General features: G+C 49.0%; 1 protein-coding gene across 1 annotated transcript in view; it reads left to right on the plus strand.

Moving 5' to 3' along the window:
- The first annotated feature begins 6528 nt into the window (after window positions 1-6528).
- The window catches only part of GGTA1 (glycoprotein alpha-galactosyltransferase 1 (inactive)), a 68385-nt gene continuing 47938 nt past the window's right edge, over window positions 6529-26975 (plus strand). The window contains 2 exon segments of the mRNA XM_059073091.2: window positions 6529-6776; window positions 6778-6926. Coding sequence (XP_058929074.1) covers window positions 6544-6776; window positions 6778-6926 — 382 coding nt within the window. The 5' untranslated portion in view covers window positions 6529-6543.

Raw genomic sequence — 26975 nt, forward strand, 5'->3', positions numbered from 1 at the left:
CTCGCTGATAGGCTCTTCCCCACAACGACCTCTGGGAGGCACAGTTTCCTTCCACCGAGAACCTTCTGGATTCACATTCCAAACCCTGCCTGCCAGAGGTCACCTCGCCTCAATGTTTCTGACACGGAGAATCTGAGGAAGAAAGGGACCTCGGTAAGAGGGGAGGCCAGGGTGACGGCAGGGAGGCTTGCTGGCCGCGTGGACGAGGCAGCGTATGAAGACTCTAGTCAAGAGCGCTTCATGCATCCGGGCAGCCGGCTCTCCACTCAGTCAGCACGTGCACATCACACGTGTCTTGTGTGCCAGGTTATGTGCTGGGGGTACCACGTCACAGGATAGAGGTGGCCAGGGACGGATGGAGCCTGCAGCCAAATGGAAAGTTCTGTCCTGCAGTGATGATAAGGGACATGAAGGGGACACCTGGGAACCCTGACCCAGTGACATTTCACTCAGGACCTTAACCAGATGTGAAACTTGAAGATTGTGTCTTTTCCTGTTTACTTGCAGGGGTTCCTTGTAGCAGCCTGGATACCGATCCTTTTTTGTTTTCTACGTTGCAAACAACTTCTCCCAGTCTCTGGTTTGCCCATTAATTCATTGTGGTAACTTTCCTGTATGTTTTGCATTTTCGTGTAGCCACGTATCCATATTATTCTTTAAGGTCAGCACCCTGTGTGTGTGTGTGTGTGTGTGTGTGTGTGTGTGTGTGTGTGTGTTTAAATAAACTCTTACCTATCTGAGGTAATAATAATACTTTGCTCTGAAAGTTTTAAAGTTTCTCTTTTCTTTGAGATCAGTTACCCATCTGTTATTTGGCGTGTGTGTGTGTGTGTGTGTGTGTGCGTGTGCGTGTGTGTATGTGTGTTAGGAATCTGATTTTATTTTACTTTTTGTATGGATAGCCAGTTGCTCAGAAACACTTTTTAAAATTGTGATAAAATGTATATACCATAAAATTCACATTTAAAATGGGTAAGCCATGCTTACGTGCACAGGTCAGTGGCCTTTAATGCATTCACCGTGCTGTGCCAGTCTCACTACTATCTACTTCCAGAGCCCAGGAGGAAACCATACACCCATTCAGCAGTCACTCCCGCACTCCCTCGCCAGCTCCCGGCAACGGCTTATTTGCTTTCTGTCTCTGTGAATTTGCCTCTGTGGGATATTTCCTATAAACTGAGTCATACAATACATGGCCTTTTGCGTCTGGCTTCTTTCACTCAGCATAAGGTTTTCAAGGTTCATCCGTGTGGTAGCGTGAATCAGTATTTCATTCCTCTTTATGCCGAATAATATTCCATTGCATGGATGTACCACGTTTTATTTATCCAGTCATTGCTTGAAGGGCACTTGGGTGTCCACTTTTCTGCTACTGTAAATAGCAATGCTATGAACGTTCCTGTACAAATCTTTGTTTGCACACCTGTTTCCAATTCTTTTGGGTCCAGCAACACTTTCTGAAGTCTGTTCTTCCCCTGCTGGTCTGCAGTCCCACTTCTGGCCAACACTGAGTTTCCACAAGTGTGGGGGTCTCTTTCTATGCTCCTTATTCTGTTCCCTTGGTCCAATAATCCATCCTGCCACCAACCCTATACTGTTAGAGTTTCATGGTACGTCTTGATATCTGGTCAGGCAAGAGCCCTTCTCTCCCCTCCCTGCATTGTCAAGACTGTCCTGGTTAAACTTGGCCCTTTGCTCTTCCATTCAGATTTTAAGAGCTGCTCCTCGTCAAGTTCCACAAAAACCCTGTTGGTATTTGTTTTGAGGGTACAGGTTGATTTTGGGAGAATGGCTTATCTTTGTGATGCTGAAGCTTTCCAACACATACTCATGGCTCTTCTTCCTCCCACCTAAAGACTTTTGCACTTGGCTCTGCTTGGGTCACTCTCTCCCCCAAGTCTTCACCTAGTCAACTCCTCTTTCTCCTGGTCTCAGGGTCCTCTGCACCCTGTATTTATCCCTCAGAGCCCTGATCACAATGGTCCCGAAATCACTGATTGGGTGGGTCTTGGTTTAATGTCTGGGCTGCAGGCTCCTCCAGGGCTATAATGCTGTCTCGTTTGTTTGCCTGGATGTCCTCAGCTTGAAGGACAGGAGCTGACACATAGTAGGGTCCCAATAAATATTTGTTGAAAGAATGAAGGAGGTAAGGAAGGAAGGTCTTCTGGCCCCAGAGCACTTTGGTCACACCTAGAGAGAAGGTTGAACAAAATGACTTCAATTGCCTGTGCCTCGGCTTTCTTCCCTGGAAAATGGGGATGTGATTAGGGTGCGCAGAGGATGAAGTGAGCTCAGGTGTGTTCGAGGCGCTTGGAGCAAAGCCTAGCAAGTGATCAGAGCTACCTGTGTTTACCTGCCCCGCCCTTCCCCTCCATGAACTCCTCGAACTCCTGTAGGTTCTAAAGCCTTTCCTCCAACAGTCATCCCATTTTGAGTTTGCCCCTCCCATGAACTAGTCATCTTATTGCCGTTCAGTATACGACGCAAAGGAGTCTCAGATGGAAAGAATGACTCATCTAAGGCCTTAAACCTAGAAGCCCTGATCCCAAAGCTAACGTATGTCATCTTTTTTTGTGTATGTGTGTGTGTGGTACGCGGGGCTCTCACTGTTGTGGCCTCTCCCGTTGCGGAGCACAGGCTCCAGACGCGCAGGCTCAGCGGCCATGGCTCACGGGCCCAGCCGCTCCGCGGCACGTGGGATCTTCCCGGACCGGGGCACGAACCCGCGTCCCCTGCATCGGCAGGCGGACTCTCAACCACTGCGCCACCGGGGAAGCCCAACGTATGTAATCGTGAAGGTGTTTTCCAGCTCAGCGATCCAGTCATTGGAATTGCCAGTTCGATTTTGAGAACTATATATAGCTCCTCCCCAAACAAAACAAGACCAAACAACAGCAACAGCAACAACAAAAGACCCTTCCAGAGCCATAGTATTGACTTAAATTATTATTTGACTGTTACTGAAATAGGTATAAACCTAAAATTAAGCAGGAAGTCCTCATGCTCAGAGCTCTATAAACAAACCATAAAACCAAAACAAACAAAACTAACAGCATTAAATTAATGTGACTGATGATGTGTTGCTGAAATCATATCTCTTGCATCGAGTTTAATGGTAGCAGAGTGATGTTTTTACATGTCTCATCTCCTGTGTCATTATCTTTTTTTTTTTTTTCACATCTTCATTGGAGTATAATTGCTTTACAATGGTGTGTTAGTTTCTGCTCTATAACAAAGTGAATCAGCTATACATACACATATATCCCCATATCCCCTCCCTCTTGCATCTCCCTCCCACCCTCCCTACCCCACCCCTCTAGGTGGTCACAAAGCACTGAGCTGATCTCCCTGTGCTATGTGGCTGCTTCCCACTAGCTATCTATTTTACATTTGGTAGTGTATATATGTCCATGCCACTCTCTCACTTCGTCCCAGCTTACCCTTCCCACTCCCAGTGTCCTCAAGTCCATTCTCTACATCTGCATCTTTGTTTCTGTCCTAGGTTCTTCAGAACCTTTTTTTTTTTTAGATTCCATATATATGTGTTAGCATACAGTATTTGTTTTTCTCTTTCTGACTTACTTCACTCTGTATGACAGTCTTCACCGTATATGACAGTCTCTAGGTCCATCCACGTCACTACAAATAACTCAATTTCGTTTCTTTTCATGGCTGAGTAATATTCCATTGTATATATGTGCCACATCTTCTTTATTCATTCATCTGTCTGTGGACACTTAGGTTGCTTCCATGTCCTGGCTATTGTAAATAGAGCTTCAATGAACATTGTGGTACATGACTCTTATTTAATTCTGTTCTTTTTCAGGGTATATGCCCAGGAGTGGGATTGCTGGGTCGTATGGTAGTTCTATTTTTAGTTTTCTAAGGAACCTCCAAACTGTTCTCCATAGTGGCTGTATCAATTTACATTCCCACCAGCAGTGCAAGAGGGTTCCTTTTTCTCCACACCATCTCCAGCATTTATTGTTTGCAGATTTTTTGAGGATGGCCATTCAGACTGGTGTGAGGTGATACCTCATTGTAGTTTTGATTTACATTTCTCTAATGATCAGTGATGTTGAGCATCCTTTCATGTGTTTGTTGGCAATCTGTATATCTTCTTCGGAGAAATGTCTATTTAGGTCTGCTGCCCATTTTTGGATTGGGTTGTTTGTTTTTTTCATATTGAGCTGCATGAGCTGCTTGTAAATTTTGGAGATTAAACCTTCCTCAGTTGCTTCGTTGACAAATATTTTCTCCCATTCTGAGAGTGTCTTTTTGTCTTGTTTATGGTTTCCTCTGCTGTGCAAAAGCTTTTAAGTTTTATTAGGTCCCATTTGTTTATTTTTGTTTTTATTTCCATTTCTCTAGGAGGTGGGTCAAAAAGAATCGTGCTGTGATTTATGTCATAGAGTGTTCTGCCTAAGTTTTCCTCTAAGAGTTTTACAGTCTCTGGCCTTACATTTAGGGCTTTAATCCATTTTGAGTTTATTTTTGTGCATGGTGTTAGGGAGTGTTCTAATTTCATTCTTTTACATGTAGCTGTCCAGTTTTCCCAGCACCGCTTATTGAAGAGGCTGTCTTTTCTCCATTGTATATTCTTGCCTCCTTTATCAAAGATAAGTTGACCATATGTGCATAGTTTTATCTCTGGGCTTTCTATCCTGTTCCATTGATCTATATTTGTTTTTTTGTCAGTACTGTACTCTCTTGATTCCTGTAGCTTTGTAGTATAGTGTGAAGTCAGGGAACCTGATTGCTCCAGCTCCGTTTTTCTTTCCCAAGATTGCTTTGGCTATTCAGGGTCTTTTGTGTTTCCATACAAATTGTGCAATTTTTTGTTCTAGTTCTGTGAAAAATGCCAGTGGTAGTTTGATAGGGATTGCATTGAATCTGTAGATTGCTTTGGGTAGTATAGTCATTTTCACAATGTTGTTTCTTCCAATCCAAGAACATGGTATATCTCTCCATCTGTTTGTATCATCTTTAATTTCTTTCACAGTGTCTTATAGTTTTCTGCATATAGGTCTTTTGCCTCCTTAGGTAGGTTTATTCCTAGGTATTTTATTCTTTTTGTTGCAATGGTAAATGGGAGTGTTTCTTTAATTTCTCTTTCAGATTTTTCATCATTAGTGTATAGGAATGCAAGAGATTTCTGTGCATTAATTTTGTATCTTGCTACTTTACCAAATTCATTGATTAGCTCTAGTAGTTTTCTGGTAGCATCTTTAGGATTAGAATTATTGTCATAATTTCCTTTAAAAAAACCCCAAAAACTCATTTATTATCCAGTTTGATGGGCTGAGCAATTTAAACAATGCATCCTCAAATGCAATAATGAAAATTGGGAAATAATGCACTTGGTATAACATCACTCATTGTATATTTACTGTGATACTCACCACTAACGAACTATTACAAGTGACTTCTCCAAAGACAATAATGGAGCATTTTATGCTTTTGCAAAGTATTTATTGTACTGATTGCCATGGAACTCCTCCTTCCTGAGCCACTGTGTGGGGCTGATGATTCAATTCTCCCACTGTTTACTCCACTGCGCCCATCAGGAAACTTTGTTCTCCCAAGCTCCAAGACCTCACCTGGCCCCCTGCGGCCTCTGTGTATCCTTCAAGTATTCAATCAGGCCTCTGTTCTTTTCTCATTAGCACAAAACAATTAAAATTATACACCACACCCAGGCTCTGTGCCATTTTCATGGTGTCAAATTATAGTTCCAATGCATTAAAATACTTGAGAAGCTAATTTCTTAGTCCCTGAAATTGAAGTTCAATGGCAAATGATCCTGGCAAAAGAATATGTTGAGTTTTGCACGAGCAAAATAGATGGTCTGGGAGCCCAAGAAGTGAGGTGACCGTCGTGGTTACCAGTGTAGGACTAAGTGAGCCGGATGTACCTGCATCAACTCACCAAAGTGAATGGTTGTCATACTGGCCACAGAAGCACAAACTCTGAAATAGATTTTTTTTTTTTCTTTAGTTCCCTTCTAAAATAATTCTAGTAGAGAACCCCAGGGCCTGTGTAGAGTTCTGTTTGAGAAACTCTGGGCCCAAAGACCACTAAGTCTGAGAACAAACCCGGGCAGGGGCCGTGCTAGGTGCCCAGTGACCAGCCCCTCCAGTCGGGAGCTCAAGACTTGGAGGACTTGGGTCGGGGGGAGCTCAGAACTTGGGGGGGGGGGGGTGGGGGTCTCCGGCGAGAGCAGCTCCAGCCCGCAGGCCTGTCGCTGTCTACCTCTGCGCCCTTCCTTCCCCAGGAAACAAATGGTGGATGAGACCTCCCAGGCTCTCCGCTCGCCCCCGTGTTTGGCGGGGCGCCAGGACACCGGGGCCCCTCCCTGCGGTACGCGGAAACAGACCCCACCCCACCCTCCGATGCTCCGGGTCCCCGCCACCCCTCCCCCACCCCTCACCACCCCTCCCCCACCACGTGCAGGCCCGGGAAGGCAAAGAGGCCCAGCCACCGTCACCAGGGATTTTCTTTTCTTTTTTTGCTGGTTTCAGGCTTTTTTCTGCCTGAGTGAAAATGAAACAAACACCCCCTGCGCCTCCGCGCCAGCAGACACACACGCACACCGGCAGTCGCTCACTCGCGCGCCCGGCCTCCCAGCAGCCGTGTCCGGGGCGGGACCCTCTCTGCACAAACAGCCGCGGGCCGGGCCGAGCGCGGAGCGCGCCGCCCGCTGCGCAGCGCCCGCCCGCTTCCTCGCACCCCTGCCCGCTGCGCGCTGCCCGCCGCCCCGGAGGAGCGCCCGGCGGCCCCAGCGCAGGCGGCTCACCCCGCCCCGGCACGCCCCGCCGGGCTCGGGCAGAGGCAGCGCTCCGACTGTTCGGGCAGCCGAGGACGACGCCGGGGCCGGGAGCCGAGGCGCAGGTCAGCCCCGAGCGCGCCCAGCTTCTGCGGATCAGGTGGGTCCCGCGGGGCGCCGCCCGAGGCCGCGAGCCCGGCCCGGGGCGGCGGGCGCCGAATGAGGGCGGCGCGGGGAGAGGACGGGCCACCGCGCCGGCCCTGCCCTTTTGCTGCCCTGTGTCCCCGCTTTTGTTCTTGTCGCTACCACTGCGCCCAACTCCGACCCCGTCTCTGTCCCCATCCTGTCCCTGTCGCTGCCTCTGCCCAGGCTTCCAGACTCGGGCCGGAAGGGCCGCGGGGTGGGCTTCCCACGGGGTTCGCGAGGTGGAGGCGGGAGAGGGCAGGCTCAGGGGGCGCGGGGCTGCACCACCGAGGAAGTCTCGAAAGGAGAGAGGATTCTGCCCCCGTGTATGGAGCAGGATGGGGGAAGGGCTCCATCGCCCAGGACCAGATGGGAAGAGGATGCCTCCGGGAAGGGGGAGCCTGGGAGGGTGAAGTGAGGGGCGCAGGAATTCCCCGAGAGCCGGGGCACGGAGCTGGAGAGGTCGGGGAGCTCAGAGAGCCGAGGATCAACCCAACACCCAGCACCGGGAAACTTTCAAACGTTGTAACTTTGGCAGCTACGAGGCCTGCTGCATCGGGGTGTTGGGAGGCGAAGCCCTTCAGGTCTTCACACCACCACGTTCCCACTCAAAGGGACACCACTCCGCGTTTGAAAATGGCAGAAAAACAGCTAAACAGAATGATTGCACAAACTCTTGAAGGGCGTCCAAGAAACAGTGAAGTGGAAAAAAATGTCAGCGCGCGAAGAGAGAAAGCAGAGCGACTTGAGATTCCCCAATCTTCCCGCGGGCCAGGGAGGGAGGGAGGCGCGGAGGCTGTCAGCGAGCGCGCTCCTCCCCCAGGAGAGACCCGAGACCCCGGCGGCTGCGTTGGTAGCTCTGCTTGTCGTTTGCAGGCCTTGCTGCCTCCTTCATTTACTTAGAAATAGGTGGGTCTCAGGGGGCAGGAAGTAGGGGTGAGGGTGGGGGGAGCCCTGGCCTCGCTGCCTCCTAGCTGGGAAACCCTTTCCCAGGGAGAGCCTCAGTTTCCATAACTACGAAATAGAGATACTGCAGTGAGTAAGGAAATGGCAAGTGCCAAGGGGCTGTGTATGTGCGTGTGTACGTAGGGGAAGGATGTGGATGTTCTGTTGTACTTCTGCGCTTCTTTGGCTACACTCAGCACTTTCTGCCTTGCTCGGAGTTAATTCTGGCGTGTACCTTGCCTTCCCTACCAGGCTGGGGGGCAGGTGCAGATTCCCAGTTATTGTTACATGTAACAGGTGGGCAATGACTGAATAAGACAGAGCTGAAAAAGTCCCTAGGGTTTACCTGGTCAGGGAGATTTCAAACTTTGCCCCTGAGAAGCCTAGGGTCCTGGCTCAAGGGACACCATGGTGGGGGAGGGGAGCCTAGGTGGCAGAGCTCTCTGGTCCTTCCCTTCCCTCTTTCAGCAAGAACCGGTTCAGTTCTGCCTTTGCCTCTTCTATATATTAGGAAACCCCAGAGGCTGTTTTTGGTATCAGATTCTTCAGATCCAGTCTGATCTGGACATCTTTGGTGGAGAAACTAAATCTAGAGGTGTGCACAGTGATTTGGGCAAGATCCGCCCGTGGCCAAGCCTAGCCAGGAAACCTGACTCCTTAGTCCTAGGTCAGCAACGCCTTCTCCTGGCCCTGGTGGCTCTGAACCACCGGCTCACCTCTTAGCACCAGCCAGCCTAGACCCTAACCCCAGGGCCCCAGGGCCGCCTCCCTACGCTTGAGGGAGAAGAAGCCCAGGAGTCTCATCCTCTGAGCTTTTCCAGGCCTTCAGTGGGCCTTTCACATGCAAGTTGGTTTCGCAGGCTGAGGTCAAAAGAATTAGGTTCCCCAGAAACTAATCAGCACACTGCCCCTTTCTTAGCCCAGCCCAAGAGGTATCATCAACCTCCTTTATAGTTGGGGAAATGAAGGTGCAGAGAGGCCAAGTAACTTGCTCGTGGGCACTCAGCTCCTAAATTGAAGCCGGGATCTGAAAGCAGTTCTGTCTGGGCTTCTGCTCTTTGCATTACATCATCTCTCATGATGGCTAGAAAACGGCTAATGGACAGATGTCATTGAGATGGGGGCAAGGGTGAGGGGAGAATGGCTGAAAGGGGGGCTGGGTTAAGGGGGAGGCTGGACATTAATATAGGTGCATTCACAGCATAATTATTGATATATTTGAACTGAATGTGTTTTCTGCCCTGTACATTGTCTTTATTTTAGCTCTTATTTTCTAGACACTTTAGAATTATTTTCCTTTCCTAATTTTTAACTGAAGTATAATTTCCATAAGATAAAATCCACAGATGGTAAGTATTGGGTTCAACAAGTTTTGAAAGTTGTTTGTACCTATGTAACCACCACCCAAAATGAGATACGAAATATTTGCATCATCTCAGAAAGTTCCCATTTCCAGTGAATTTTCCTTCTGCTCTTCCAAGCAACCATTTTCTGATTTTCCTCACCATTGATTAATTTTGCCTGCGCCTGGACTTAACATAAATGGGATCATACTGTGTGTCTCTTTCACATCTGGCTTATTTCACTCAACGTGATGTTTGTTAAATTCACCTGTGTTATTGTGTATATGAGTAGTTTGTTCCTTTTTAGTGCTGAGTCGTATTTCATTTTATGGATATACCATCATTTGCGTATTTATTCTACTGTGGATGAATATTTGGGTTATTTCCAATCTGGGCTATTATTTCTTTCTTTCTTTTTTATTTTTGGCTGCATTGGGTCTTTGTTGCTGTGTGCAGGCTTTCTCTAGTTTTGTTGAGAAGGGATTACTCTTCATTGAGGCTTCTCACTGCAGTGTCTTCTCTTGTTGCGGAGCACGGGCTCTAGACACGCGGGCTCGGTAGTCGTAGCACACGGGCTTGGTTGGTTGCTCCACAGCATGTGGGATCTTCCCAGACCAGGGATCAAACCTGTGTCCCCTGCATTGGCAGGAGGATTCTTAACCACTGTGCCACCAGGGAAGTCCCTGGACTATTATTTCTCGTAGAAATCTTTTGTGGTCATTTGTTATCACTTAGAAGTGAAATTGTTGGGTCATAGAGTACACCATTTTACATCCCCACAGCAATGTATAAGACATAAGTATTCCACATCCTTGACAATATTTGGTATTGTCTGTCTTTTTTATTTTAGCCATTTTAGTGCCTGGGTAATGGTGTCTTATACCTTCTGTTTTTATGATGGAATTATAAGAGTTCTTGAGGAACAAGGCATGATCAGGGCAAAGAATATGAAACAAGATGGTGGCGTGGAGGCCATGATGAGCCATAACTCCAGAGGGAAGGAACCAAATTGTGGCTGGAATTGTGACCTTAGGAACAGGAATTTATGAGCTCGGGAGAGCTCTCTATATATCAACTGAGATTTAAAGATCCGGTCCTTGTACTCTATAAATACACAGACTGACTCATGCTCATGGCTTTAAATGCTACCTGTATAGCAATCATCTTTATCTCCAATTCAGATCTCTGTTGTAGGCTCCCAAGTCACTTTTTTTTTTTTTTTTTAACATTTCAAATTTCAAATTATCAAGATTTTCTGGTTTCTTTTTTTTTTTTTTAATAAATTTATTTATTTATTTTTGGCTGTGTTGGGTCTTCGTTTCTGCGCGAGGGCCCTTTCCAGTTGCGGCAAGCGGGGGCCACCCCTCATCGCGGTGTGTGGGCCTCTCACTATCTTGGCCTCTCTTGTTGCGGAGCACAGGCTCCAGACACACAGGCTCAGCAGCTGTTGCTCATGGGCCCAGTTGCTCCGCGGCAAGGGCGGTCCTCCCAGACCAGGGCTCAAACCTGTGTCCCCTGCATTGGCAGGCAGACTCTCAACCACTGTGCCACCAAGGAAGCCCCCAAGTCACATGTTTAACTGCCCTTTGGGTATCTCTTCTTGGATGTCTCAAAGGCACTGCAGACTGGACAAATCCAGAACAGAATTCATTATCTCCTGTTGGCTTTTTGTCGTGGGTCATTGGATGGTGCCACTAGCTGAGAGAATATGGAAAGACAAATGTCTGAGGTTGGGCAGGGAGATACTGAATTTAGTTCCAAGCTAAATGGTGTGGAGCAATCAAGGAAGATAAGGACTGGATTGCACTGGGCAATTAGGAGATTACTGAAATATACTGCGAGTGGTTTTGGTGGAGTGGAGGGTAGGTAAACTAGATTGCTGGTAGGTGAGAGAGAAAGAACTGGAGATGGTGAGTAGAGTCAACTCTTTGAAGAAGTTTGTTTGAGAAAGTCAGAGGAGGGATTGAGCTATAGTTGGAGGAAGACAGGGTGAAGAAAAGGACTTTATGGTGGAAAAGATAAGTGAGATATAGGCTCAGGGGAAGGATTTAGTCCAGGAGAGGGAAGGGGTGGCCAATACAGCAAGGTACTCGGAGGAGCAGGAGGGAGTGGGGAGGGTTGGCTTTGAAAAAAGATGGAGAAGCTTCATCAACTACAAAATTCTCTGTTGACTCTCCATGTGGACAACACCTAATCATGACGTGTGAGGTTCTTCACCACCTGCTTCCTTCTCATCTCATATATATAGTGTATATCAGTTAGCTTTTGCTGCATAACAAACATCCCCCCAACTCGTAGTTTATGACCACAAAGGTTTATTTATTACTCACACTACATGTCAGCTGGAGGGCAGTTGCAACTGCATGGTTTCGTAGATCTGCTCTGGGTGCCAGCCAGACAGAATATCTGCTCCCTGTATCTTCTCCTCCCAGGACCCAGGCTGAAGCTGCTGCTTCTACCTGGTATATGTTATTTTATGGCGAGAACTGGAGGAAGAAAGAGATGATGTGATGCTTCTTAAAGTCTCTGAACTGGCTCGTGATCACTTCTACCCATATTCCTTTGGTCAAAGCCAGTCATATGACCAAGTCCAAAGTCAGTGGGACAGTGGTATATGTCCTCTACCTATTGGCCTGGAATGGATACTTAGGAACAGCAATCCAGTTGACCACATATATTTGTTAGAAACTCCCTCACACAGGTCGCCACCTATCTTTATCTCTTCAAACGAATCCCCATCACACTGCTCTTTGGTACCAATGTTCCCCTTTCCTCAAGGATGGCAATGGCCTTTCAAGTCTCTATATCTCTCTATCTAGGCATCATCATCCCCCCCACCGCCCCTGACCCAACTGCCTCTGCTGAGTTGGTGTGCAGCTCTTTCAACCTGGACCCTGCTGCTGTGTGCTCCCTGTTCTCTGCTCCAGACGCACACCCTCCCGCACACCCTCTCCCTGCAGCCCAAGTCCTCTTTCTAGACACCAAATTGATTGGCATTTTCCATCTTTCCAAGGCTCCCCTCTGCTCTCAGGATAAAGCACAAATCCCTTTAGGTGACATCCAAGGTCTTTGAAATTCTCATCCCTCACCACCCCACCCCTTGGAACTTCTGCTCCAGCCTGAGGGAACGACTGCAGTTCCTGAAACCCACTCTGGGCTTTTCCCCACCCTGCTCCCTCTGCTTAGAACACCCTCCCCGCCTCCCCTGCAAGCCCACCCACAGACTCCTACTCATCCTTCAAGAGCCCCACGAACCTACTCACAGACTCCCCCTCATCCTTCAAGACCCAGCTTAACCATCACCCTCTCTAAGATGGCAATCTCTTCATCCTGCCCCCCATGAATTAGGCATTCCCCTTCCTCCCCCCAGGTCTCTGGGCATCCTGCAGTACACACCCCAGATACTTTCTGTCACATGTCATCATTCCTCCCTTCCTCGACTATATGCTGCTGGAGCGCACTGTGCACACGACCGCAGTGCACTTTACCTGACCCACGCTGCTGGCCAAGAGTGGGCTCTGGAGGCCCACTGCCTGAGTTTGCACCCTTAATACCTGTCAGACCCGGGGCAAAATACCTCCCCTCTCAGCCTGGGCTGAAAGGTCTGCTGATAAAAGCTTCACCCTCAGTCCTGCGAGAGGGAGGCCTTGTAGGCCAGTCTGGGAAATCAAAAAGTAACGTACATTTGGACTGTGGACTGAAGGCAAAGGGGTCATCATTTAGTACACTTAACTCAGAATTATTTATAAAAGTCCTTGCAGGGACTTCCCTGGCAGTCCAGCGGTTAAGACTTTGCCTTCCAATGCAGGGGGTGCCGGTTCGATCCCTGGTGGGGGAGCTAAGATCCCACATGCCTCATGGACAAAAAAACAAAACATAAAACAGAAGCAATAAGAAGAAGAAGGAAAAAAAAAAAAAGCAGAAGCAATATTGTAACAAATTCAATAAAGACTTTGAAAATGGTCCACATCGGGCTTCCCTGGTGGCGCAGTGGTTGAGAATCCGCCTGCCAATGCAGGGGACACGGGTTCGTGCCCTGGTCCGGGAAGATCCCACATGCCGCGGGGCGGCTGGGCCCGTGAGCCATGGCCGCTGAGCCTGCGCTTCTGCAGCCTGTGCTCCGCAATGGGAGAGGCCACAACAGTGAGAGGCCCGCATACCGCAAAAAAAAAAAAAAAAAAAAAAAAAGAATAAAATGGTCCACATCAAAAAAAATCTAAATTAAATAAATAAAAGTGCTTACAGTTCTAAAAAGGGGAAGTAAAAATACGTCATCGAAATCTCCAGCCAAGGAACTGATCTGCTCACCTTGTCTCAACGCTGGCGTGGAGGCCACAGACCTCAGCTGCCTACGGTCAGGCTGCGGCTCTTGCCAGGACTTGGGCTCTGGCTTTATTGCCGAACAGAGTCTCCTAAAGGAGAGGTGGCGAGGGCAGCAGGGTGGGGACCCGAGGCAGGGTGCTTGCGTTTTGTGTCCCGGGGGAAACCGCACCCAGGCGTTCTTCAGGGAGCTGGTGTAGGGCCTGTCCTTCCTGCGGTGCCTGTCTCAGGCCATGTGCGGTGGGCAGATGTGAAGGGCAGGACCAGGTCCCAACTGGAGAGTGAGTGATCTGAGACAGAAGGAGCACATCTGGGAAGGCAGAGAGAGAAAGGATTTCTAGAAGGATGTGGTCAAGAGGGTTGCATGGCTGAGAGGATGGATAGAGGATTGGGTCCCGGAAGAGATCGGCTGGCTATGGGTTGATCGCAAGACCCTGGAGGGAACGGAAAAGTACTGTAGAGTTGTTCTTACTAGAGGTCCCTGCACTAGCGGACAGTTAGACAAGTGAGATCGTATATTCACCTTGCTTGAGGCTCACAGAAGCCCTGTGAAGTCGGCAAAGCAGGAATTATTCCCCCCATTTTACATGTGGGGAAACTGAGGCTGAGAGGGTTTTGGGGGTGTTTTTTTTTTTTTTTTTTTTTTTGCGGTACGCGGGCCTCTCACTGCCGTGGCCTCTCCCGTTGCGGAGCACAGGCTCAGCGGCCATGGCTCACGGGCCCAGCCGCTCCGCGGCACGTGGGATCTTCCCGGACCGGGGCACGAACCCGTGGCCCCTGCATCGGCAGGCGGACTCTCAACCGCTGCGCCACCAGGGAAGCCCAGAGGCTTAGAGTTTTGATTTTTTGGCCAAAGTCTCTCAAGAACGAAGTGGCAGAACTGAGGCATGAAAGCCCAGTCTTGACTCCACACCTAGTTTGGCTTGGAGACTCTGGTGGGCTGCAGGCAGGAGGAGTGAAGGTGATTCTGAAAGGGGGCCAGGGTGCTGGGGCACAGATCCATGCCCAGCCCAGCTGAGGGCGCCTGCCTGGCTCAGTCCGAAATTAGCCAGAGAGAGTGAAAAGTAGCAGCTGGAAGAGGTTGGAGAGAGAGAGGTAAGGTCTTGTCAGTTTTATTTATTTGGCTGCACCAGGTCTTCGTTGTGGCATGCAGACTCTTAGTTGCGGCGTGCGAACTCTTAGCTGCGGCATGCGTGTGGGATCTAGTTCCCCGACCAGGGATCGAACCCGGGCCCCCTGCATTGGGAGCGTGGAGTCTGGACCACCAGGGAAGTCCGTTATGATTAGTTCTTCATACAAGTTTCAAACTCCGTTCCCAGTCTGGGTGTTCTTATCTTCTGTAGACTTGCTTCTTGTGCCCTGGACTTGGCCCCATATGGGGTGTGCGGGGACACTGAAAAGAGCTTTGAGCTGAAGGTGAGCTCGTCTCGCCGCACTGAAGCTGGTGCTGCCAGCAGCAGGAGCTGTCGGAGCCTCAGTTTCTCTGTCAATAAAATGATACAAGGCTATGATCGGGCAAACTTGAACAATATCTGCTGTTAAAAGGCAGACAAGTCCAAACCAACAGAAAATGAACATTCAAACTAAAAATGTGTGAGGGAGAAGCAGCTGCTTTGGGGACAGGGATCAAGTTTTGAGACCCCGTTTGTGAGCGTGGGTACCAGGAACTGTGGTTCTAAAAGTTACACCTCTTGCCAAGACTCATGCTTTGAATCACATATTCATTCCACATGCATTGAGCTGCCAGAACTTCATTCACTCATTGTTAAAGCATCCAGAATGTATTGAGCGTCTGCTACGTGCCCTGCTAGACACCTGAGATTAGCAGTGAATAGAGAGGTACCATCCCTGCCGGTGCAGAGGTAGAATTTAGCTTGGGAGACAGTCATTAAACAACCAAGTGCACAGAGAGAGCCAAGAAGGAGAAGTACAGGGTGGAGGGTCACAGGGGCCTGTAGCTGTCGGGGCAAGTAGCCAGGAAGGCTTCCCTGAGGAAGTGACCTTCAAACTGCAGCCTGCAGGAGTTAGAGGCTGAAGAGGGAAGAGTATTTCAGGCACAGGGAAGAGGATTTGAGAAGCAATCATCCTGATCTTCCCCATGGCTGTTCCAGAATCCAGATGGCCCTGGTGTCTGCAGCGACACCGAGGAGGGAGTGAGCCTGGGGCAGTGGGTCAGCTGCCCAGCGGGGTGAGGTTGTGTTTGGTAGCATCTGCGTGCAGAAGCGCAGCTGTCCTTTCTCCTCCGTCAGGGAAACCACGAGTCCTCAAGTGGCCGGCCAGCTGTCTCCGAGAGGAACTTGCCTGGCATCTGTGGGGAACGACAAGACACTTTGCAAAATCCAGGGCGGGGTTTTCTCTAAGGGGAACGTGGCTCCCGGAGAGCAGGGACTGGGTCTGGATTTGCTCTCCGTTGATCGCTGGTTGTCTGTAGATTGGTATTTTTATTGCAGACTCTTATTTTCATATGTTAACCAGAGCTGTGCAGAGGAAGGGGGAATTAATATTCTCATGTGCAAACTGAGTGCTTAGGAATTCATTCCTCGGCATGAAAAGGCTTAGTAAATGTTTGCGGCTGGTATATTAAGAAGCACCTGAGAAGAGGTACCTGTCAGAAGTCATGGCTGCAAGCAGCCGAGGGAGATTATAGCTCACTGGGGCAGAGGAGGCGAGGCATACGTTGGAAGAATTTTTTGTTGTTACTCACAGTATCCCTGGGGAAGCTGGAAAAGCAAGCTGCGCAGAACCAGTAGAGGTTGGACAACAGACAACACAGTTAGGGTCTCCCAACAGGAGCTAATTGTAGCTTTTGCTGCCACTGGAGCTGCTGTAACATTTCACTGGCATCTGAACCTTAGCGCTACTTCTTTATGACGCAAAGCTGCTAAATGACCAGGCCTGGGTCACTCTCCTGCATTCCAGGTGCAGATGAATGACAAGGGGGAGTGTTTGGTTCGTTCTGCTCTGGTGGTGGAAGAGGGTTCCTGACGCTAAGCTGAGAAGTCACAAAATCCTCCAAAGTCACCAGAGATGGGGGTCCAGTAGTGTCACAGAATCCTGCAGGTCTAAGGAGAGTCACAGGACCACAGCTCTGGGAGGGAAAAGTGTTCTGGGGAACTTGCAGAGGGGCAGCCTGGCCTTAGTCAAGTTATTGAAGCCCTGAACCTCAACATTCTCATGTGTAAAATGGGTTGGCGTGGATTTAAGAGATAACCTATGTGTCTAGTGCCTGACATGGTGCTAGTAAATGGCAGCTACTGTTACCATTATTATTGGTAGAAGTAATAGTAACTTCACTCTGCTGTTATCAGAATAGTTACGTTCTCGAAGGAAGAAACCCAACACCCAACGTACGAAAATCTAGAGGAATTCAAAAGTGACCACACACATTTACACAAACAGATTCTCTGCAGGGTGTTCCTTTAAATTTTTACCTTATCAAATTTAACTTATCAAAAATAAGCCAGGGGGCTTCCCTGGTGGCGCAGTGGTTGGGAGTCCGCCTGCCGATGCGGGGGGCGCGGGTTCGTGCCCCGGTCCGGGAGGATCCCACGTGCCGCTGAGCGGCTGGGCCCGTGGGCCATGGCCGCTGGGCCTGCGCGTCCGGAGCCTGTGCTCCGCAATGGGAGAGGCCGCAACAGTGAGAGGCCCGCAAAAAAAAAAAAAAAAAGCCAGAGGAGGGCTTCCCTGGTGGTGCAGTGGTTGAGAATCCGCCTGCCGATGCAGGGGACACGGGTTCGTGCCCGGGTCCGGGAAGATCCCACATGCCGCGGAGCAGCTGGGCCCGTGAGCCGTGGCCGCTGAGCCTGCGCGTCGGGAGCCTGTGCTGCGCAACGGGAGAGGCCACAACAGTGAGAGGCCCGAGTACCGCAAAAAAAAAAAAAAAAAAAAAAAAAAAAAAAAGCCAGAGGAATGAATGAATCACCATCTTACAGACCCTCGTTAAATACTGTTGAAGAGAGAGGTTCTTTTGCAGGAATTGACAGATCTGTTTAGAGATCCCAGACTCGCTTCCTCACTGTGGAAGCCTTAAAAAAGGAAGAGGGAAGTTCATGGCCACAGGACTGTAGCCACCGCCCTCACACACAGCCCCAGGAGGGTTGAGCTGCACCACCATACACTCTCCCCAGAAAAACAGACTCCCATAAACACAGAAGGCTTGGATTAGAGCTGGAGGCCGTGGTATGCTGGTAAATGTTTCATGACCAGCTCTTTGAAAAATGAAAGCCCAGGGACTTCCCCGGTGGTCGAGTGGTTAGGACTCTACGCTTTCCACTGCAGGGGGCACAGGTTCGATCCCTGATCAGGGAACTAAGATCCCTGCAAGCTGCACGGTCAGGCCAAAAAAAAAAGAGAAAGCCCTGATACATGGTATTTGCCAATTCCCATAGTATAAATATTTCCACTGTGACCAGTTTCAAGCTACCACTGGAGGAGCTGGGAGCATGCTGCTGTGTAGAGTATTTTCCACTGTGTTTAGATACAGCAGATGTAAATAACCTCAAGGGTATATAGCATGTAGTAAAACCATTAGGAAGTGATGGGTTTTGATGATCACCTTTGATCTTACTGTAATTCACTTAGTTGTGAGTTTATAGAAGTTAATGTTTAATAATGGCTGTGTTTAACAACTTGCTCGCCAAGTTCCTGAAAATTTAACAACTGGCTCTTACAAGCCAGCAGGAGCCAGCTCCAGGATGCTACCGGCTTGGGAGGTCCATGGGGACTCCAGAGGACCCAGTGAAAATAGGGCATCCCCCCAAACAGCAGCTTCCCCTACCCTCAGGCAGTCTCTAACATGCCAGACTTTTTATTGGCTTTATTACCCTTTTCTCCACCTGAAATTATGTCTTTAATGACTTGTTAATTATAATTATTGATTTTGTGTATTTGTTTACCAACTAGAATGTGAGCTCTGTGAGAACAGAAGACTTTCCTGGGTGGTTTGTCGCCAAATCCCCAGTGCTTAGAACACTGCGTGCGTGTAGTTGACCCTCAATAACCATGGATCAACTGCACGAGCAGAGACAGGGCTAGGACCCTTCAAGGGTTCAAATCCTGCCTCTGCTATGAAGTGCATCTTTTTTTAAAAAATTGAAGTATAGTTGATTTACAATTGTGTTAGTTTCAGGTGTACAGCAAAGTGATTCAGATATATATATATATGTATATATATATATGTTCTTTTTTTTTTTTTTTTGCGGTACACAGACCTCTCACTGTTGTGGCCTCTCCCGTTGCGGAGCACAGGCTCCGGACGCGCAGGCGCAGCGGCCATGGCTCACGGGCCCAGCAGCTCCGCGGCACGTGGGATCCTCCCGGACCGGGGCACGAACCCGTGTCCCCTGCATCGGCAGGCGGACTCTCAACCACTGCGCCACCAGGGAAGCCCTATATATATGTTCTTTTTCCTTATAACTCGTTGAAAGATATTGCATATAGTTCCCTGTGCTATTCAGCAGGTCCTTGTCGTTTATCTGTTTTACATACAACAGTGTGTGTATGTTAATCCCCAAAGGGTGCATGTTTCCTTGAACCTCTTCATCTGTAAAAGAAAAGAGTTTAAGCAGAGACCCCTAGGGTTCCCTTGGGGTATAAAAAGTCTCTGTACCTGATAAAGGCATCCCTTCCCCACGGTGCAGCCAAACAGGGATTCTCAACTGAGCATCCTCGAGGGTAAAAGCCAGTGCACTGGTTGTTAGGACTGTCGGTTTTATTCTTTTCCTCCGAGGACAGCTTTCAACACTGAGTTGCAGCATGGCTTCCCTTGAGCTGCCATGACTGGCCCCATCCAGCCCAGCCTTCTGGGCTGGGCAGAGAGAGAGCCAGGCCCTGCCTGTTCAGGGGCGGCAGATATTTTGAGGCCTGTGGCATTTGCAGCTGGGTGAAATGCTCTAAGGTGAAGGAGGGAAGTCTGCCTGGGTGAGTGAGTCACTCCAGCAAGATGGGCGCCCACCGCGCCACCTGGAGCACAGAGCCCACTGGAGCCCAGTGGGGCAGCGCTGGGAGGGAGACAGAGCAGGGACCCCAGGACCCTACGTGTCTCCTGCATCGTGCTTTACATCTTAGGACAGTGAGGTAAAAGACCGGTGCTTTCTTTCTTCCTTTATCTCTGGTCTCCCGTGGACCGGTCCTTTGGTAAAATACCGTAAACGTGAATTACTCTCAATTTCTGTCCCTCCTCTTGGAGGAACAAACAGCATCTGTGTGCAGCCCCACTTTGAGACTCACAGCAGCTGGTGGGAACAGGTGTTGGAGTCTCCTCCCTTTGCAAGTGAGAACACTGAGGCCAGGCGGGGTCCAGGACCCTCGCCGGGTCCCTGAGGAGTGGAGGGAGATGGTGAGGCCCACATCTCCATGTCCCCAGGGGAGAGGCCACCAGGCTGTCCGAGGGAGTCATCCTCATCCCTTCTCTGTTCCCTGCTCCCCTTGAGGCTGAGATGACTGAATCCAGCCTCCTCTTCCCTGGGAGGTTCCAGGCAGAAGTAGGAGCAGATAAACCCAATCCAAATCTTCTTCTGCATCTCATTGCCCTCCTCCCCAAGGCCGTCCCCCTCCAGGGCAAGGTGGAGATGGGCCGGGACCCTCCCTCTACTACTGACTCTGGGTGCAGCTGGAGGCCTTCTCTGGTGCCCAGCAGCCCCAGGGAGCAGCCAGTGCCCCCGGTCCATCTGCTTTGGGGCGGCATCGTAGGTTTTTCTGCCTTTGCCTGCATAGTTCCTTTTTCCTACGGTGCTTGGCTCACACTGAGATTCAGATTTGCTTTCCCTGAGGGATGGGGATTGGACATGGGCCGCCAGTGCCGGGCAAGTAGGGCTCTCTGGGTTCTGCCTGCCCCTTCTACAGTCGGCAAACCGGGAAGGGGAGCGATTCAGAAACCAGAGATATCATCCAACAGGAACAAGTCACGCTTACTGGGCACTTACTCCAGACGCTGTCCTAGTAGCTTTACAGGAGCCCTGCCCTTTCGTCACCCAGAAACCCGTTTTATAAATGAGGCAAGGAAGCACGGAAAGATTTAGCACTTTCCCAGGGCCACGTGGTAGGGGAGAGATCTGGGACTCAGATACGGGTGAGACGATGGGACCCTTATCAGGGCCGCGTAGTGCCTTCATAAAGAAGATGTCAGAGCAAGCAGGGAGCTGGCATAGCCCCCAATCCAGCCCTCTCACTCAATGGATGGGGAAGCCCATGCCCAGAGAGGGGTGGGGACTTCCCTAAGGTCACGCAGGGCCTGTGCTGGAGCCCAGGAGTCCTACTCGCCACCTTCGGCTCTGTCCTGAGGTTTTACCACCTTGGGTCAAGCATCAGAGTAACAATGACAAGGTAGCATCGCCAAGATGGCTCATCTGCTGGTTCTGTGCTGCGGGGGTGCCCCTGTGGATACGCGGGGGCGGGAAGGACATGGGAGGCCCAGCCAGACCCCGACGGCGCCCTCTGCCTACACTGCTTGAGAAAGGTCTTGGGCATGGAGTCCCGGCGTTAGTTGGAAAAGTTCAGAGACTCTTTGCTCGCCCGCCAGCCCCCCATGCCGTAGAGAAACAAGCGGCCCATCCGCTCCTGGATGTCACATTTCCTGTTTGTGAGCCTGGATTGAGGTAGAGTCCATGGTGAAGGGCAAAAGGGGAGGGCGGGGCCTTCCTTTCAGGAATTAGAATAGTTGGAGGTGGAAAGAGCTGCAAGAGTTTGCCTAAATGCTTTGTTTTGTAGATAGGGACACTGAGGCCCCCCCAGATGTAAGAACCTGGCCTAGGTCATAGAGGATGCTGGAATCACCCTGGCTTTTGCTTTTTGGTTTTAGGGTTTGGTTTGGCTTAGGTTTTTTTGTTTTGTTTTGTTTTTTCTTTTTGAGACAATGCAATCATGGAATGTGTGAGCTGAGCTGGCAGAGATCTATTTAGTCGGTGTCCCAGTTCACCTCTCCAGGTTGCTTAGGTGAGAACCTGAGTCTGGGGTGGAGGTGGGCGGGGATGGAAGAGTACTTTCTTTTTTTTTTTTAAACTGTGTAATGCTTTATTGTATAAACGTTTTCATAATATATTTAATAATTACTTTATCGTTGAAAATTTGGGCCACTTAAGAAACTACTGGGTTGGCCAAAAGCTTTGTTTGGGTTTTTCCATAACATCTTACAGAAAAACATGAATGAACTTTTTGGGCAATCAAATATAATTTTTTAAATTAATTTTTATTGGAGCATAGTTGATTTACAATGTTGTGTTTCTGCTGTACAGCACAGTGACTCAGTTATACATATATAATACATACATCTCCTCTTTTTAGAGTACTTTCTTAAGATCCTAGAGCTGGCTGCTGGTAGAGCCCTGAGGAGAACTCGTTTTTTGAATCAACGTACAACAGATACCATTGAATGCCACCTCTCAGCCTGATGCTGATTAGCAAGGAACTTTCCATCTGGTGGGGAGGTGGATATTAATCAAATAATCATGCATATATGTCCAAAGAGTGTTCACTGCCCTCAAGGAAAAGAACAGGAAGCTACAAGGAGAATAAGACTTTTCCCTTAGGAAGTGACATTGGAGCTGAGACCTAAAGGACATGGAGGGAGGGGGTAGACGGGTGTGAGGGGGGTGGGAAAAGGTGTCCCAGGCAGAGGGAAGAGCACGTGCAAAGGTCCCGAGGCAGGAAGTGCCTCATTTTATAAATGAAAAAACCGAAGCCCAGAGATTGGAGACCGATCTAGCTTAGTGCCCTAGAGAATCTTCCTCTTCCCCCATCCCCAAGTCCTTTAAAACTTTTTTAAAGGAAAGAGACAGAAGATAAACAACTAACTAAACAAGTGAGTCAATGGCAGAGCTGAAAGTACTGGGACCCACCCCCCTCTGCCTTCACGCCAAGGGAATTTTAGAAAACCCTCAGACTAGCTGTTTACGAACTGTGGGACCTTGACTAAGACAGTTAGCCTCTTTGAGCCCTTGTTTCTCCATTTGTAGTATGGAGCCCACCTACCTGCTTTGTGGATCCCACACAGACTTCTTGTGAAAGGGCTCCGTGCTGGCCAGTCAATGTGGGAGGGAGACCCAGGACAGCGGCACTGCTGGTTCCCCTCCCGTGTCTCCTCCAGGGCTGGCCCTGGGCCCCAGGTCTGAAGGACCCTCTCCTTACCCCATCATTTGACTGTAATCCTATAATCCACCAGTCAGCATTAATCACATATGGTACCAGTGCCCAACCAAGACACATATGTGTCTTGGACAGTGAACTTATAGGAAATAAAGGAGTAAGCTTGGGAGCACCTGGTATGCATCCAGCATCTCCGTAGACACTCCACACAAGCAGCACTGTTTAGCCCTCCCAGCAACCCTGCAAGGTGGGTGCCCTTTCTGCCCATTGGCTAGGGAAGGACACTGAATCTCTAAAGGACATTGCCTAAGGTCACATAGCCAGGGAAGGGCCACTCCAGGGATAGCCCCAGACTGCTCATCTTGGAGGCTCCCTTCTGGCCTGTCTGCCCTTGAGCCAGCCCGGAGCAGAGAGGGCCCAGGCACCAGGAAGGTGGACCCACGCGACCTAGGACAGAGGGCACCCTGGCGGGCAGACACATTGGCTGCCCTTCAAACCAATAGTCTATATCTTTGTTGGACATTTATCTGGGGTGAGGGGTGCTGGAGGAAGTGGATTTGCAGTGAATGCAGATGGTGAGCCTCTCCTGGATTCTGAATTCATTCTACACGAGAACCGTTTTCCAGAAGCAGAAGGGATAGAAATTCACTGACAAAGTCACTTTCCCAGCTGCAGTGAGTTAATGTCCTAAAAAAACACCAGCTGTTCCCCATTTTTCTTTCTCTCTTCAGTTTGCCGTTTGAGCTCTTCCGAGCCAGACAGCTTCTTGGGAGGCTCGTTAGAGGATTTGTTTTGGTTCCTTTTTTATTTGAAATTTATTTAAATATAGACAAGAACAACTAGCCTCAGAAAGGGGGACTGCGCTGCCTGTCGTTTATTTTGACTGAGCAGCTTGGTGTATTCTTTAGATGGCATCCTCGAACTTGGCTGCTTTTATTAATTAAGTACAGAGAGTATTGCTTACATTTACATAAAAGACAACAATGCATCTTGGGAAAGTACCAGAGGACCACTAGTTTATTTAATTAAATCGCTCTTCATCTGGCTTGGTGTTTTTTGGTTTTGGGTTTTGTATGGGGGCCACACTGCCGGGCCTGTGGGATCTCAGTTCCCCGGGCAGGGTTCCGCCCGGGATCGGACCCGTCCCCGCTGCTGTGGAAGCATGGAGTCTTAACCACTGGACTGCCAGGGAAGCCGCCGCTTTTTGTCTGGTTTTAAAAATAACGTATTCTCATTGTAGAACATTTGAAAAATGCAGAGAAGTGGAAAGAATCAAGCGATCACTTTGCCACAATCTCATTGCGCAGAATTCACCACTTTTACCACATGAAGCTAGGTTTTGTTTTTGTGGTAAACTAGAACATAAACCATTTTAACACTTTTTGAGTGTACAGTTCAGTAGCACTAAGTACATTTACAAGTTGGACGGCCATCACCAGTGTCCCATCTCCAGGACTCTTCCATCATCTCAAACCAATTAAGCAAATAATTTCCCAATTCCCACTCCTTGCAGCCCCTGGTAACTGCTATTCTACTTTCTGTCTCTAGGAATTCAACTACTCTAGGTACCTCATCTAAGTAAAATCATACAATATTTGTCCTTTTGTGTCTGGCTTATTTCACTTAGCATCATGTTTTCAAGTTTTGTCCATGTTGAAGCATGTGTCAGAATTTCATCCCTTTTTAAGGCCAAATAACATTCCACTGTGTGTCTAGACCACATTTGTTCATCCATTCACTCATGGATGGACGTTTAAGTCGTTTCCACCCTTTTGGCCATTGTGAATAATGCTGCTTGAACATCGGTGTACAGGTATCTCTTTGAGTCCCTGCTTTCAGTTCTTTTGGGTATATAACCAGAAGTAGGACTGCTGAGTCATATGGTAACTGTTTAATTTTTTGAGGAACTGCCCTACATGTCCAGTAATTCTGATGTATAAGATCCATAGTGTAAATCATAGTCTCTGTGCAATTTTGTATCTGATTTTCTCACTTCATTTTCCATTGTATCAACTGTTCCTCAACAACATTTTTTAAAGGTTGCGTAATATTCCGCTGTGTTGTTATACCACATTTCCTTCTTCTCCACTCACTGATTTCTGGGCCACAGCAAAAGATTTTAAAATACAGTGATAAAATAAATAACTTGCTTCTGATAAACAGCCTTATGTTCTCTTCATACTTGTTCAAGAAATACTCACCAAAGATAAGTTGCTGCCCTCGAGAAATTTTTACATTTCTCCTTGAGGATTCTTGGGGATCATCCAGTTCAGTGGTTTTAAAAGTTCTTTGAAGCCAAGGAACCTTTACTACAAACAAAACAGCAAAGAGATAAAAGGAGAGATGATCTAGAGAAGGGTGGATGGGGCTCAGAGTCCTGTCCTCTCAGCCTCTCCAGCTCCTCTCTGTGTCTTTGAGGGACTTTGGGAGATTCTGGGGTTTTTTTGGAACACAGTTTGAAAACCACCAAGGCTGATCCAGCACCTTTATTTTAACAAAGGGTTAGGCATCTTGAGAGAGGAAGGGACTTGGCTGAGGTCAAGTTCATTTTTTCATTCATTCATTCATTTCATTCATTCATATTTTTTCTCAGCCCTTAACACCGGCTGCATGCATGTCAGTATCACTTTAGGGAGCTTGTTAAAAATACAGGTTCCCAGGACTCTTCCCTCCAGACTCCAAAGCAGTGGATATATGGAGAGACCAGGACTGGAAACCTAGCTCCACGGTCCACACTGGGCTCCGTTGGGGGTCTTTCCCTTCCAGCCCCCTGCGTTTGCAGATGCTGGCTCTTCAACCCAAGTGCCCTTCCCCATCCACCAGACTCCTACTCACCCTCTGAGGCCCAGTTCATTTATTTATTTATTATTTTTGCGGTACGCGGGCCTCTCACTGTTGTGACCTCTCGCATTGCGGAGCCCAGGCTCCGGACGCGCAGGCTCAGCGGCCATGGCTCACGGGCCCAGCCGCTCCACGGCACGTGGGATCCTCCCGGACCGGGGCACGAACCCGCGTCCCCTGCATCGGCAGGCGGACTCTCAACCACTGCGCCACCAGGGAAGCCCTGAGGCCCAGTTCAAATGTAACCTCTTCCTCTATGAAGCCTTGCTGCACAGCCCGTACACCGTGGCTTAGTCCTTCCTCTGTGGCCCCAGAATGCGACACGAGGCCTCCATCGCCGCTCAGCCACTCACACTTGTATCTTTCTGTCATGCATAACAGTTAATTGCTTCCAGGCCTGGCTCCCTGACTAGAATGTCAGCTCCTTAGGGAGTTTGTATAATCTCTGCATTCCCCACAGTACCAGGCGTACGTAGAGTGGGTGCTTTGTTATTTAGTGGCTGGACTTGGATCTAGTACAGCCCCATATTTGGAGGATAAGAAAACCGAGGCCCAGATAGAGCCTGCAATTTATGGAAGGTCATACAGCCCGTGGGGGCAGTGCCAGACTGCCACCCGGGTGTCCTGAGGCTCAGCACTCAGCCCTGGCCAGCTGGCCAGGAGGGCAACTAGCTGTCAGCTGTGGGTAGAGAGCACTGGCTCCACTACCTTATCCCTGACTCCTATAATAACCCTGGTTTTCGGAAATCCAGAGAGCTCTGCCTTGCTTACGATTCAGTGTGCATGTTTGGATGCCTGGAATGAAGTCAATTCTAGTTCCAAAAAGTTTTCTAAGTATAAAACTTCAACATAGACAGTATGGGATATTATGTGGGTGCTGCTTGGACCCAGCCAGTGTCCAGAAGCTGAGAAAGCAGATCTGATAGGGCCTGTCTGGGGTTAGGGCCAGCCAGCATTCTATCCAGAGGTGGCTGCCACAAGCCCTCCTGTTGTCCTAATTTGTGATCAACAACTGATGCTTTTCTAATTAGCACGCGGGATGCTAAAAATAGTTTTTTTTTTAAATTGGGGAAACAGGTGCCTTGTTTATTATGATGAATGTTGTACACGGGCTCACACTGCTGAAATCAAAGTCGTTATGTTATTTATGTATTTACGCTGTGGGGACGGGATAAAGGAACTTCTGTGCGCTCCCCACTGTTGCATGAAGATGGTGTAGGGTTCCTTACCCCATCCCAGCCAGGAACTCTGGGTTCTATGGGTAATGCGGGACAGAACCCAGCCTCTGGAATCCTGGCATCTGCCTCTGCGGGGGTTCCTAACTTTACTGTGCTCCTTTATGGACTCCTTTGGCATCTGCGGGAGCCTGTAGACTCCTTCTGGGAATGTTTTAAATGTGGAAAATAGAATGAATAGGATTATAGAGCGAATGACTCAAATTGAACTATAGCTATTAAAATATTGGGTTGGCCAAAAAGTTTTCCCATACCATCTTA

The sequence above is a fragment of the Kogia breviceps genome, chromosome 8, assembly GCF_026419965.1.
Source record: "Kogia breviceps isolate mKogBre1 chromosome 8, mKogBre1 haplotype 1, whole genome shotgun sequence".
NCBI classification, from domain to species: Eukaryota; Metazoa; Chordata; class Mammalia; order Artiodactyla; family Physeteridae; genus Kogia; species Kogia breviceps.